Raw genomic sequence first — 13,477 nt, forward strand, 5'->3', positions numbered from 1 at the left:
AGAGTGATTTCTGTATTTCTTCAAAGCCTACTCACATAACAGTGGCTACAACCAACACGAAGTACCGGAGAGTGCCTCCCCATGAACAGGCAAAAAGTTTAACACATGGAATAAAAGGAAACACAGACTGAAATAGTTTTAAATTACTTTAATTGTCACTGGTTCCATTCTGTCTACACCAGCCACTAAGTACGAGAGACGAGTCTTTATAAGCAGTGAAGATAAGTGGCATAGAAGAGGGGTGGAATGGGAAGATATGGGCCTGGGATATACTGTGTTGAAAGTAATGGATTCTCAAAAGGTATTGAGGGGGGCACGGGGGGACTTGATTTGGGGGTGGGCAAAATGAAGACCACTTGATTGGCAAGATACAACTGTAAGATGTGGGGGAGGACAGGAATGCAGGCCCAGGTCATGCTCTGGGTTAGACCCTGTTTGCTCTGGTAGTGGAGTATGCTTAAATGCTGCTTCCCACAAGGGAAAAGCTTCCTGCAATGGCACATGTTAACAGATCTGCTCTGCTCTCCATCTAATGTTGAGCTAAATGGGACAAGCCCTCTCCCCAGCCAAGGAATAATGTGGAGGAGAATTTGAACACAACAGTCCCAGGCTCCTACCCAGGGGTTCTCTTAGTAGCATTATAGATGGCAGGTGTGTGTTGTTGTTTCTGATAGCCAGTATGAGACAACCTGGGGCAGGGGCTCATTTCTCCTTTCCTCACTGTGGGGATGGTGCAAGGTGTAGCAAGTACAGCAGTGACGAATAGATGATAGTGTTAACAATGTCTTAGAAACCCATCCCTCCCTTGCATGATAAGACAAAGATTAATCAAAGGAAATTAGCTGAGCCTCTCCACTGCCCCCTTGCGCCTGCTGCACCTGGGCAGAAGCCTGCTGAGGGGGAGGCTGATGCTGTGGAGGCCCTCCAGGAGGTGCCATCTGCAAGGAGACAAACAGGGAGGTTAGGAAGTAGGTCACTTTGGCAAAATTCTCCCATTAGCAAGAGGCCAGTAGAGAGACCAACAGCCTATTAACATTGAGCTGAGGGTTGCCAGGGCATCAGCCCAGCCTGCTATTGAACCAGAACATAAAATTCATTCCCCTGAAGTTGGTCAAAGACTCACCTGCTGATACATTGGCTGTTGTCCTGACATGTAAGGCTGCTGGGGTGGCAAGCTACTCAAGCCTGGTTCCTGGCCAGGGAGTGTTGACATAAGGTTCTATGGGGGGAGGGGGGGAGGAGAATGTCAGTGTTTGCGAAATCTCACAAGTCCATGTCATCCCACACTGAACAAACCTATCACAGATTCTCCTGGCAGGATTTATCCATAGGGGATTTGCCATTGCCCTCCTGTTAGGGTGAGTTTGTGTGACCTGTCCAAGGTCATCCAGTCGGTTTCCACAGCTGACTTGAGATTTGAATACTGGTCTCCCCAAGTTTTAGTTCAATGCTTAAACCACTATAATACACTGGCTCTCTGGCACATATGCACATGCAACTCAGAGTTCCCTGCAAATCCTTTTTGCTGGCTAGCTACCTTTAAACATCCTTGAAGCACAGAAGAATGGTTCCTTACCTGCATGTTGTAGGGCTGGTAGCCCATAGAAACTGACTGATTGCCCATGTAGCCCATTGTGCCACCAGATTGTGGAGGAGCCTGCGTCATGGTAGGGATGGTCTGGTTTTGGGAAGGAGCCGCTGCATTCTGTGAAGCAAAGAGGGCAGGAATGGGCAAAGATGGAAAGGAGCACATGGCAGCAAACAGATTCTAACTTTTTGCATTTGAAGGGAAAGTATACACAACTTCAACACAATGGCAAAGGGTTATGCAAGGCCAGAAACCTTTGCTTCTCACAAGGTAGCAAAGTGCATTACACCCCAGGCTCTCATCCATGGAGCTCTAGGCAATGTACATAGTTTTTCCTATTTGATCCTCGCAGCCCTGTGAAGAAGGTTAGACTACGACTATGAGATTGACTCAAGTGAGCTTAATGATTGGATAGGAATTAGAAGCAAGGTTTACCCATTCCCAGTCCAACACTATTTAACTACATTGGCTAGTGCACACCCTTCTCTTCACAACAATCTAATCCCATGATTGTGAGGGAAAGGACTTGTGGGTATGAACTTGCCTGATAGCCCTGGGTGGGAGTAGGCTGGTAGGAGGAATAGGCAGGATTTGTAGTGGGCACTGCCTGCCCTTGTGGAGCTGTCTGTGCACTGTTAGTTCCAGCTGAGTACATGTAGGTGCTCACCATGTTGGGATCTGAAACACAGGGAAAGGAGCGTTCTAGGATCAGCTTATTAGTCCATATGCTAACTTAATATTTCAGAGTCTTTGTCTAAATACAGTAGCCACACATCCCAACTCCTCTGACTGTTTCCCTGTTGTCCTTACCTGTTCCTGCCACAGGCATGGCAGTGTAGGGCCCAGCGCTGCCCTGAGTGGGTTGGCTCATATAGACTGTATGCATAGGTGAGCCCTCCACTGAGCTTGCTGGGCTGAAGGTGCCTGGGAAGCTTGTGGGGCCTGATGGTTGGTAGATCACTCCACTGGCAGGAGGCATGGCCTGTAGCTAAGAAGACAAGAAGCAGGGTCAGGGAGCTGAGAGTCTGCCTTGACTACTGCCTGTGCCAAGTTAATAGAGCAGTGAAATAGGAGAGAAGTCCCTGGTCCCTCCATTTCTCCTACCTGAGCATAAGGCAGAGAGAAAGCAGGCATTTGCGCCCGCATCTGAATTGTTTGCTTCTGTTGCTCTAACCGCATCTGGCGCTCCTTTTCCTGTTCCTGAAGGCGCTGGATAGCTAACTGCCGCTGCATCTCCAGGTATTCCTACAAGTTAAAACACACACACACATGGAGGATTCGCCCATGGGGCCACTATACTTTAAGCTGTGCTGAACTCTGCCACTTGCCAACCATTTTCAAGAGGTAGTGAAGGGGATTCTTAGCTTATCCAGTCACACAAGCCAGTGGAAGACTTACCTGTTTCTTCTGCCGCATAATCTCCAGTTTCTGAGCCAGCTGGATCTGACGCTGTCGCTCTGCCTCCTCAGCAGCACGGCGCAGCTTCTCTCTGTGTTCTTCCCGCAGAGCATTCAGGGCTCCCCGGGCATCTCGGATCTGGGCAAGCTTATCTTGAAGTCCCTCATAATACACTGGGATGAGGTAAGAGAAAGGTACTATCAAGCTTTTCATCAATGGCCTGCTTCAGTCACATCTCTGAGATTGCCAGGATATGCAGCTCCCACCAGGATAAAAACAGGTGTGGAATTCTCAGCAACAGCCAAAGGCTGGAAGACGTTGGGGTGGCAAAGGGAATGTTTTGTACCAGCAGAAGTACTTAAGAATGTCACATAGCTGACTATGATTCAACAGGGAGAGAGGGGGATCCTAACATTGCCGCACACCCCTCCCCCCAGGTTTCAAACCATGTCAGGGTCCTGAGGTTCTGGGAACATACAGCGGCGCTCATCCAGCTGATTCAGAAGCTCCAAGAGTTGGGGATGCATGCTGTTGATGGACTGGAAGAGCGAGAGAACTGCTGAGTCATTGGTAATGCTCCGGCCCCGTAGGTGGTTGCTCTTCATGCGGTTGACGAAGGTGGTTACAGCATTCTGCAAAGCCTTCAGGAACTGCTCATGGCTCTCATCTGTCTCACCATTTTGGTACTGCTGCTGAGGAGGGATTGGAAAGCAAGTACTTGAAGGACCAATTCTTAGTTCAGCTAAACTCAGTTTTTAATTCTGGGACTGCTTCGTTATTATGGATTACCACTCTCAGCTCTTCTGCTTTATTTCTCAAAGAGATATACATCACTTTCAAATTTCCTCCTCCCCAAACATATGCAAGAAAATCCTGAGCTCGGCTTCTTTTTAACCTGGCTGCTCCCACGGAAGAAAAGAACAACAGTAGCTCACCAAGTGGCACTATTTCAATCCCGTCACTAAGTGAGACCTGTGGAAATTCATAAGTGTAAGGTCTTACCTCCACAACACTGAGTGGGGCAGGCTGGACCTCAGTAGACTGAGCTGCTGGCTCCCCCATGGACAGTGGGGCTGAAGGGGTAGGGCTCTTGCGCACCTCCTCTTGCTTCTTTTCCCAGTAGTTACGGTTCAGGTACCGAGCCAACTGTCAGAAGGTAGTGGGAAACAAAAAGCAACTCAAATGTCAGCAGCCAAGACCTCACAAAGACCTGTGACAATCTGGCCTGAGAAGGCTGAATGGGTGAAGGTGTTCTTACCTCAGGGTCAATGTCCTCAGCTAGAGGTGCAGACGAGTTCTGAAATGAAACACATACCAGACTCATCTCACGTTCAGCAAAGACTGGCTCCTCACCCACCCATCAATCATAAAGAGTATAAACTTGAAAATTCTGCCTGTTTTGAGTTTGTAGGCATAAGGACTAAGAGGCAAAAGGGGAGATGCTCAAGTAGGGATGCAAGTTCAAAAACCTATACTAATTCTATGGATCCAGGGAACTTTGATGAGCACTACAAACTTTTCATCAGTGATGTGAATCTAAATAGCAACTGGAAACTCTGATCTTGTGACTTCCACCAAGTTCTGGGTGTTTCCTGTGCTGAACACTTACCACAGGTGAGGAATAGAGGGTGGTAACTGGAGGGGCTGAAGAAGTAATTGGTGTTGGCTCCGCCTTGGGATATGTGGAAAATGTGCTTTTTTGTCTCTGCAGAGGAAAAGCAAGACAGGGTAATACAAAGATTTTTTTAATCTCCCAATTTGCACAATAGATGTTTGTAACATAAAAGAAACTGGTAGGAAATGGAGTATCAGTTATGCCCACTTAACAGTTAATACCTTCCAAGTTTAGACAAATCTCTATGATATAGGTATGTGTGTGATTAGCGATGTATCGGCATGGACTTTATAGCTCTCAACCAGATATAACTATATCTGAAAATTAGTAAGATGTCTTAGTTATACAAGTTAAATTTTATTTGTATGATATCTGGAATTGGTTTCTGGGTCAGTGACAAAAGGTTGGGTGACCATCAGGAATAGCTTTATCCAGTAATGAAGTCTTTTTTTTTTTTTTTTTTTTGCCTTAAAGCCATGGGAGACTGGACTTCAGTATGAGTTGTCTCACAGCAGGAAACTAATGCTATCACAGGGCATGGGGGAGTCTTTATTTACACAAAACACTGAGCTAGGAAAGCTCTTTGGATAGCACAAGGTGGCTAGCCATGGGAGGCCCACAGAGCTTATGTAATTGAAATCTCCCACCATGATAAAGCCACAAACCATCCTTTCCTTCTCCTCAGCCTCTGACTGGGACAATGCAATTGCCAGCTGCAACTCCTCCTCCTCCTGCAGGGCAGTTTCATCACGCTTTGGAGGCAACTATGGAAACAGCAAGGAATAGTCATGTAAGGAGGATGAAAAGTTGACTGCTATAGCAAGAGACCCATTTCTCCCCCTCTCAGGCAAGTGCTTACCTGGGACTGCTGGGAGAGGGGGCTGGTCAGGTACTCAGGAGGAAGCTCTGTGCTAGCAGTCCCTTTGCCTTCTGCTTTCCTGTGGGGACATTAAGGCCAGGGTCATAATTACTGCTGACTTACCTTCCTAATAAGGTGGAGCAGGGAAGGAGGGAAGGCTCAGCAGCTGCTGCTGCAAAACCATGGCAAAGTGATTTTTTATAAGCCAATTAAGCTCTTGCTCTGGAAACTGCACTCCACAGAACAGACAGATGGAGAAGCTATTTTAGGAATGACTCACACCAGATCTCACACCTGTAGAAAAGGCTGCCAAAACACCTTCCCCAGAGTTTTGGTACCAGTAACCCATCCTCTTTGATTAGCCACATTCCAATTCTTACTTGTTGAGATGTTCATAGCAAGGCTCACACACCCGCACTTCCTTCTCTATGCCAAACTTGGGGATGGTGGAATACTTAGAAGAGCACTTCCCACAGAAAATCTGCCCACACGCCCTACAGTGATGCTGTGAAAACAGAGGACAGGTCAAAGATGGCAGCTAGTCATGCCGAACAGACATCCACTAAGAGGAGAAAATACTCAAAATGAAGTTCCTGCATCCATATGCTCTCCACTTGATAGCTCTGTGTTATTACAACAGGAGAGCCCAGGACTGGAATAGGAAGGTGTAACACTCACCTTGCGAGTCACCACCCCAAACTGGACTCTGCACCGGTGGCACTCTTCTGCGTCCACCCAGTCAGGAGCCTGCCACATAGAAATAGAGTAGTTCTTAGGGAATAAAAAGGGTATGAGTAAGTTTTGGGATGATCCAAAAGGTGCAAAGAGTATTCCCAAGAGCACTGACATGTTGGTATGGATCAGATAGGAAAATGCAGGCACAAACATTCATGATAACAAATGGGTAGTGCAAATTTGCTTTGCTAATCAGGAATTTTTGACAGACATTGAATATACTAAGGAAGGACTAATGGATTCTTTTCTGAACTTATATGCCTTGTAACTAATGACTACCAGGACAGGAGTACAATTTAAAGATACAGGTGTCTTAGGCTGGATAGGTATGCAAACAGATCTTGAGGCACCTTTGACACTAACTGAGAGAAAGAAAGAAGTTGACAGCTTAAGTCTTCATAGACTAAGTCTACTTCATCAAATGCACATAAGACAAGAGGTGTGAAGTAATGGGAAGGGGGTTGGAGAGGGAAGGGAGTTATTAGAAAAGTTCTCGTATTCCTCATTTCTATGTCAAAAATTGTTGTTTGTAATAGAGAAGTGAGATATAAATAAAGTTTTATTATTATATTATTATTTATTATGTCCCTAAATGTACAGATAGAGTGTGGTATATGCTATTTTTGCTGTCTCTTGCCTACCTGGCTTTAGGTCATCAGAGACAGAATCAGCTATTATTCTGAACAGTAGAAGTAGTATCAAGGCAGATTACAATTACCATAGAAAAGTCAGAATCATTTCCCTGTTTAAGGTATGGCCCTTTCCTAACTGGGACACTTACCCTTTCTGCTGCAAACATGGCATCACTCTCTTTGAATTCTGGGAAAACATGACCTGCAGATAAGATTGATGTTGTTACTCTTCTGGACTCCAGTGCCTGTGTGAACTGTGTCAAACCTGTCAAGTGGTGTAAGCTCTATCTGAACACTGGTTCTTGGATACAATGCATTAAAGCTATTATTTGACCCCCTTTACAGCAAAAACCATATGCCAGATCATGGTACAGTATATGAGGCAATAATGTTTGATTCAGTCCACAGGACCCTCCAAAATACAGTCCAACTAGTCTCTTGGCCACAATGTAGCATGAACTGCCATAGTATCACAACTGACAGAAGCACATTCTCTTCAGCTTTGGCAGTCATTCAACTGTATCAGGTTGCAGTTCAAATTTTCAGCCCCTGGGACCACACAGGCTACCCAAGCATGCCAAAAAAGGAATAAAAAATAACCTAGAGAGGCTGGGGTTTTTTGGGTTTTTTTTTTTTTTGGTTTTTTTTTTGCAGGGAGATTTTTAAAATATGTTAAATGGTGCAAATTGCTCCTGAAACCTATTTTAAACATAACTTGCTGTTTCTGGGGACTTTTGAAAAAGCCATTTCATCCTATGTCTCCCCCTACATTAGAGCTTATTCCTATGGTGCTGATATAAACATCAGCCACCGCTCCTCCTTTAAACAAAAGGTGCGCAATATATGCCTGTTTAGATGACCCCCGATAGGTTTGCCTTAGGGTTACCATAAGTCAGAAATGACTTGAGGACACACAATAACAACAAAGATACTGTGGGGACTGCATTTCCCACCAGCCCTAGCCATCCTAGCCAAAGGTGAACCACAACTAGCCATAACTTCCCCACCTCTATCATAAAACAAACTGCATCAAAATAATCTCCCCACATATTCCTCCAACCACCATACCCATCATGCTTAAAACTATGGCGAATTGCAGACCGCCCCTTTGAGGCGGCCTGTAAGCACTCCTTTCCCCACTGGATCGGGGCCTCAGCTGCCAGAACGGCAGCCTCCGGGGGCCTGATCTGCCGCTTTCCAGGCTGTGGGGAAGGGTTGTCCTTGGGGCTTCAAGCCCCAAGGACACCCGACGGCGGCGGGGAGGAGGAGAAAGGGGCACTTGGCCCCTTTCTCCCTTGCGTCGCTGGCGCAGCCGTGTAAAGGCTGCGCCAGCGACACAAATCACAGAAGGAGCTCTGTTTCGGAGCTCCTTTTAGTGCTGCAGAAAGGGTGCTCTGTACAGACGGGCGTAAAGTACGTCCTGGGGACGTATTAGGGTTAGGTGCATGCATAAGGCACGCACTTTCCCTAATCCTAGTACGTCCCCAGGACGTACTTTACGCCCGTCTGTAACGGGCCTATGTTATGTTCTGATGTTCCAGTGCTCCTCAATATGATTTATAAGGGGCCTTTCCCCATTTTACAAGCTAAGCAGCAGGGCCAGTAAATCAGATTACACTATCTCTTCTGGAAAATGCAGCTATTAGAATTGTTACCAGCACCTGGACACCAATAACTTCATGCAGAGGTTCTCTGAGAGACAGAAGCCTCCTTGATTTTTCTTCCAAGTCCCTAGCCTAGACACCTACCCCATGGCCTCTTTCCTTACCTTCTACCTTCATGATCTGATACGTGTCCTGGACAACCTTGTACTTGGGCTCGTTGCGGAAGGCATGGGCCCATGCTTGGATTAGGTACAGGATCTTGTTGCGAACATTGGCTTCAACCTGCCTCTGTAGAGATAGATCTATCAGGATCAGACAGCGCTCCCAATGGGAGTAAAATCATAATCTTTTCAGAAACAGCATAAACAAATATAATTTGGTAAATTAATCTCAAATTAATTATCCAGATCATCGTATCCAGTTCCAGAAATCCAACCCCAGTTTGTCTCTTTTTCTTCTTAACTCAGTGTCTGTATATTAATACGGTACTGGGAGCTTTCTTCATAAATTTACTCCAGCTGGGAAAGTATGTCCATTTCTGACTTAATTAACAAAGTCTTATTATATTTTTATATGATATGAACGGAACTTAATAATTTAAAGAGCATAATATTTAGTTTGCATTTGCTCAATAATTGTAAGGCAAGTCTTCTGTAAGATCATGCTTTGTATTGTTCCTACTGTGATAAAACAATACAACAAGGGGGGAAAGCAGCAGCAAGGTTGATACACTATATTTTCACTCTTCTAATGACATTTTCACTTCTTAGCCATCTCAGTGCTTTGCCACATCAAAAGTTTCTCTGAGGTGCTCATAAACATTCTTTTTCCTAATGTATTCCTCTGAATTGCTCGACGTGAATATAAAAAGTCTACAGTGACTGCACAAATCTCTGAGAACAGATTCTGTATTTAAAAGCATATCAAAACTGCTTCATCTATTTTTAAGCACCTTTTGGTACCATAACAGAGCACACAGCGTTCAAATTACCTTCAGCAATTCCTTCAGCTCTTCCATGGTCTGTTTGTTAGCCACTTCATCATGGACTGTTTGTCCACAGTTCTTTACCACAGACTCCAAGACCTAAAAAAGAAATACACAAAAGCATGTACAATCTACTTCCAATTCTCAAGGACCTTCCATCCCATAAATTATGATAGTTTAAAATCTGGTCATTCTCTGGGGAAAATATGCTGGTGGCAAATCTTAGCGGCACAAGGGAAGACAACTGTGTCTTTATGACCAGGAAGATGTCAACGTGTTGAGGTATTTGCATTCACATCACATTACCTCCAGTGCATAGAGAGCCACATGTGGATTCTTATCATTCACTTTCTTCTTTATTGCACTCACAGCATATTTAGCCCTGGACAAAAAGGAAAAGCGAATACCAGCTGAGCTACTAACAGATCAGTAAAGGAAGCAACTGCTGTCATGTAAGATGCTAAAGTCAGTGGTTTAACTACTGTAATCTAAAATAACTGGCTAATTAACAAATCAAAATTATTTACTTCAAGTCAGGGCATATTCTGTATTTCTATGAGTTTTCTGTGAAAAATTGCAAAGTAGTGAAGAAATACGCTTCACTAAGCACCTTCATTTTCAGTAGTTGTAGAAAGCTCTTTGAAACATCTTAATTCCTTCTTAGCTTCACAATATTGTCTACAAATCCATTCTTGGTCAATGACAGAATCAGAACATCTGAGCTAAGACTTCTTCTCTTATGCTAGGACTGCAACTTGTTAATAACAGATCATTAATTTTTTATGACTGAAATCCATAGATGAATTTCTTCCCTAGTCCATCAACAGGGGACATAATTCTAGAATATCTGCCATCAACAGATTGGCCTGACAATGCTGTTTTTTTGAACAGGGAATTTTTTTAGTTTCTCAGGATATACCAGTATATTCTTCAGATACTAAGCTGCCTGATTTCTATAGCTGGTTCAGTATACAGATTGGTTATTTGACTCATCTGAAGATATTTCTGGATGAACAAGCTCCAGGCAGTATATGGCAGTGCACAGAATGTTGCCTTTGGATGCAGAAAAAGAGCCCTGGTGGCGCAGTGGTTAAATGCCTGTACTGCAGCCACTCACTCACAAATCATAAGGTTGTGAGTTCAATACCAGCTCACAAGGTCCCTAAAATGAGTACCCAGCTTGTTGGAGGCAATTAGCTTACACTTTCTAAACTGCTTAGGGAGTGCTTAAGTGCACAGATAAGTGGTATAGAAATATACTTGCTATTGCTAAAGATCCAGATTCAAATCCCTGCTCAGTCATAATGTTCAGTGGATAATCCTGAGAGAACCACATATGCCTATCTAATCACAAAGGAAATATTAATTGAGGAGAAATAGCGTGCCAACAAAGCGAAGAACACAAAGGTTGGCATAGGTAACAGGACTTACTGAGTGTCACCCTGGCGAATCATATCACAAATCTGTAGGATGGACTCCCAGTCTGTCTCCAAAAGAAGCTGACTGGTAGCTTTATCTGTAAAACATTGAAATAACCACTGATCTTTCAAGTCAACTGTTACAATGGTAAAAAATACACTACAGAAATAATACAGTTTGAGAGCAGCTTAACTGTCCTGGCTCAGTGCTAGGGAATCCTGGCAATTGTAGCTTATTGTGACACCAGCACTCTCTGACAGAGAAGGCTAAATGTGTCACAAAACTACAAGTCACAGAATTCCATAGCATTGAGCCAGGATAGCTAAAGTGGTCTCAAACTGGATTGTTTCTGCAGAGAGTCTTGGTCTAATGTGTATTTGCTTTGGTGGGGTGAGGGGATCAGCTACAGAAAAGGTCCTTTTTTTTACATTTCCTGGCCAAAAATTACAGAGAAGTTCAGTTAATTTTGTTGTGTGAGATACACTTCTACTGTTATTAACTGCAGAGTCTCCAAACGCTGGAAGAGCCTCTCTAAGATATGCAGATATGAAGATATGAAAGACCTTAACATTCCTGTTCCCCAACTCTGTTACTGTTATAATAAATCCTGTCTTCTTCTTCTTCTTTTTTGTTGTTGCTGCCACAACTGATTGGAACTGTTTCACTCCAGAATCTCACACTCAGATTTCTCCTTCGAGACTTGCTCTATATCATAATGACTTTGGTGTTATCTCTTTTGCTCCACATTTAAAACAAAGTCTCCTTTTGTATGTATTTTTCTGTTTGTTTGTATAACCTCAACCCTTACTTTCCCAAGCTTTCCTTTCATTAACATAATTTGTACTATAATGTTCTTGGAGCAAAACTTGCTTACATCAGAGTAACATCCCACATTCACAGAGAGCAGTGTATAAAGAAGAGAAAGAAGGCTCACAATTCATGGTCCCTCTTGTCTTTTGTGCCTAGCCACCCCCTACTTTCTGCTAATTTGTTGGCATTCCAGATCAGATGGCTGACTTCATCAGACATTTGCCCTCATGCCTCATCATGTTCTCCCTTGACTCAGTATGATGACAGCAGTACTTGCCCTGGCACTTCCTGGTAGTCACTCGCTTGCAGAGCCTGCTTTTAGTATAGCAATGAGGTCACCAGCACTATAAAATACGTTGGCTGAAGTATCTGTTCCTGTGATTTAAACTGGGTCAGGCTACACAATAAACAAATATCTCAGCCCTTGTTCAGTAAAAACGCCCTTCATCTGTCTCTCTCTCACACACACAAAAATAACTGACAAACTCCCCGAGATCTTATTTCTCTTTTTGGCAAATGTCCAGTCTAAAACCAAGGGAAGTGCTGCCTTTCTGGATGGACGCAAGGCTGGCAGAGGTCAGTGAGGTTCAAAGGCGTTAGACAACCCAGCTTACACACGGAAGAAGTAATGCACTTTGGCACCGCTTTAACTATCAGGGGTCCATCCGTCCTATGGATTTGTAAACCTGAGGGCAGGGAAATGTCTAATTAACCATGTGTAAACCGCTCTAAATAAAAAACAATAACACATTTGTAGTTTTCTGGGGCACCAGAGCCCCCTGAGGAGGCTACATCCTCACTGCCAAAAACAACCCACCAGCTCAGTGCTGTGGGCTTATGGGGCTTGTAGTCTTGTGAGACATTTAGCCTTCTCTGCTGAAGAGGTCTGGTGCCACAACAAACAATGATTTCCACAATTCCATGGCAGTTAAAGTGAAAAAGCACTCTGAATTATTCCTGCAGTGCGGATGCAGCCAAGAGAAGGCCAAATAGCTCCCAAACTACACATCCAGAGTTAAACAGCACTGAGTTGTGGAAGTTAAAGCGGGGTCAAACAGGCTGCTTTCTGAAGCGTGGATGCACCCAGAGGAGGCTATGGGCCTGAACAGACAGGCCAAAATCAGGCTGCTTGGGGTCACTTTGGAGGTGTGTTGTTTAAATGACACATGCATCTTAAGAGGCCAGAGGCTGTGCCAAAGCGGCACTTCAGTCCTCAGGACTAGAGAGTGCCCTTGGCGTGGCTTCTGGCCTCTTAAGATGCGTCTGTCATTTAAACAACACACCTCCAAAGTGACCCCAAGCAGCCTGATTTTGTCTGTCTGTTCGGGCCCTGTATAGCTCCCCAAAACGTCAAGCCCCAGATTTCCCGGGCGCTGAGCCTCGGCAGTTGAAGCGGTGTCAGCCAGGGTTAATCCTGCGGTGCGGAGGCTTCAGCCTGGCGACGTCTGGGTGGGCAGAAGGGGAGTGCTGTGAGCCCCGCCCCAAGGACGCCGATGTTACAAAGGACGGCGGGGACGGAGAGGAGAGGCAAGCAGCCGCCTCCCGAAGCCCCTGGGAAGGAGGGGCGCTCCCAGAGATCGCGGCCTCGGGGCAAGGAAGCCAAGGGCGGAGCCGGAGGGCGCTTCCCGGGGCCTCTCTCCCCGCCCGGTACCTAGAAGCCGCTCGAAGGTGCCGCCTCCTCGTCCCATGGCGCCTCTCGATCCCTCTCTCTTTCTCAAGCCCCTTCGCTGACTCTTCTTCGCCGCCCCGAAGCCGTTTCCGCAACCTAGGCCCCACTTCCGGCTTCCGGGGCGGGACATCCGGCGCCAGGCGCAGGCGATTGGCGGGCGTGC

At 45.3% G+C, this 13,477-nt stretch overlaps 1 protein-coding gene across 7 annotated transcripts; it reads right to left on the reverse strand.

The window, feature by feature from the left end:
• Positions 1-133: 133 nt before the first annotated feature.
• On the reverse strand, positions 134-13,436 carry HGS (hepatocyte growth factor-regulated tyrosine kinase substrate). 7 transcript variants are annotated; one of them, XM_089538493.1, is made up of 21 exons: positions 13,297-13,436; positions 10,848-10,932; positions 9,723-9,798; positions 9,423-9,515; positions 8,596-8,719; positions 6,977-7,029; positions 6,139-6,207; positions 5,841-5,965; positions 5,461-5,539; positions 5,267-5,365; positions 4,596-4,691; positions 4,245-4,283; positions 3,989-4,132; positions 3,465-3,675; positions 2,987-3,159; positions 2,693-2,833; positions 2,399-2,576; positions 2,133-2,266; positions 1,577-1,705; positions 1,124-1,219; positions 134-938 (listed from the first exon to the last, which is right to left on the reverse strand). In XM_089538493.1, the coding sequence occupies exons 1-21, from the start codon at positions 13,331-13,333 to the stop codon at positions 825-827; spliced, it is 2,295 nt and encodes a 764-aa protein (XP_089394619.1). In that variant the 5' UTR covers positions 13,334-13,436; the 3' UTR covers positions 134-824. The 7 variants fall into 7 exon arrangements, with proteins under 7 accessions (XP_089394619.1, XP_089394610.1, XP_089394600.1 ...); XM_089538484.1 differs by having other exon boundaries at positions 3,465-3,678; XM_089538474.1 differs by having other exon boundaries at positions 3,465-3,678; positions 5,276-5,365; positions 6,139-6,231.
• Between the last annotated feature and the right edge of the window lie 41 nt (positions 13,437-13,477).

The sequence above is a fragment of the Sceloporus occidentalis genome, unplaced genomic scaffold, assembly GCF_023333645.1.
Source record: "Sceloporus occidentalis isolate IW3139 unplaced genomic scaffold, rSceOcc1.0.p SCAF_1, whole genome shotgun sequence".
NCBI classification, from domain to species: domain Eukaryota; kingdom Metazoa; phylum Chordata; class Lepidosauria; order Squamata; family Phrynosomatidae; genus Sceloporus; species Sceloporus occidentalis.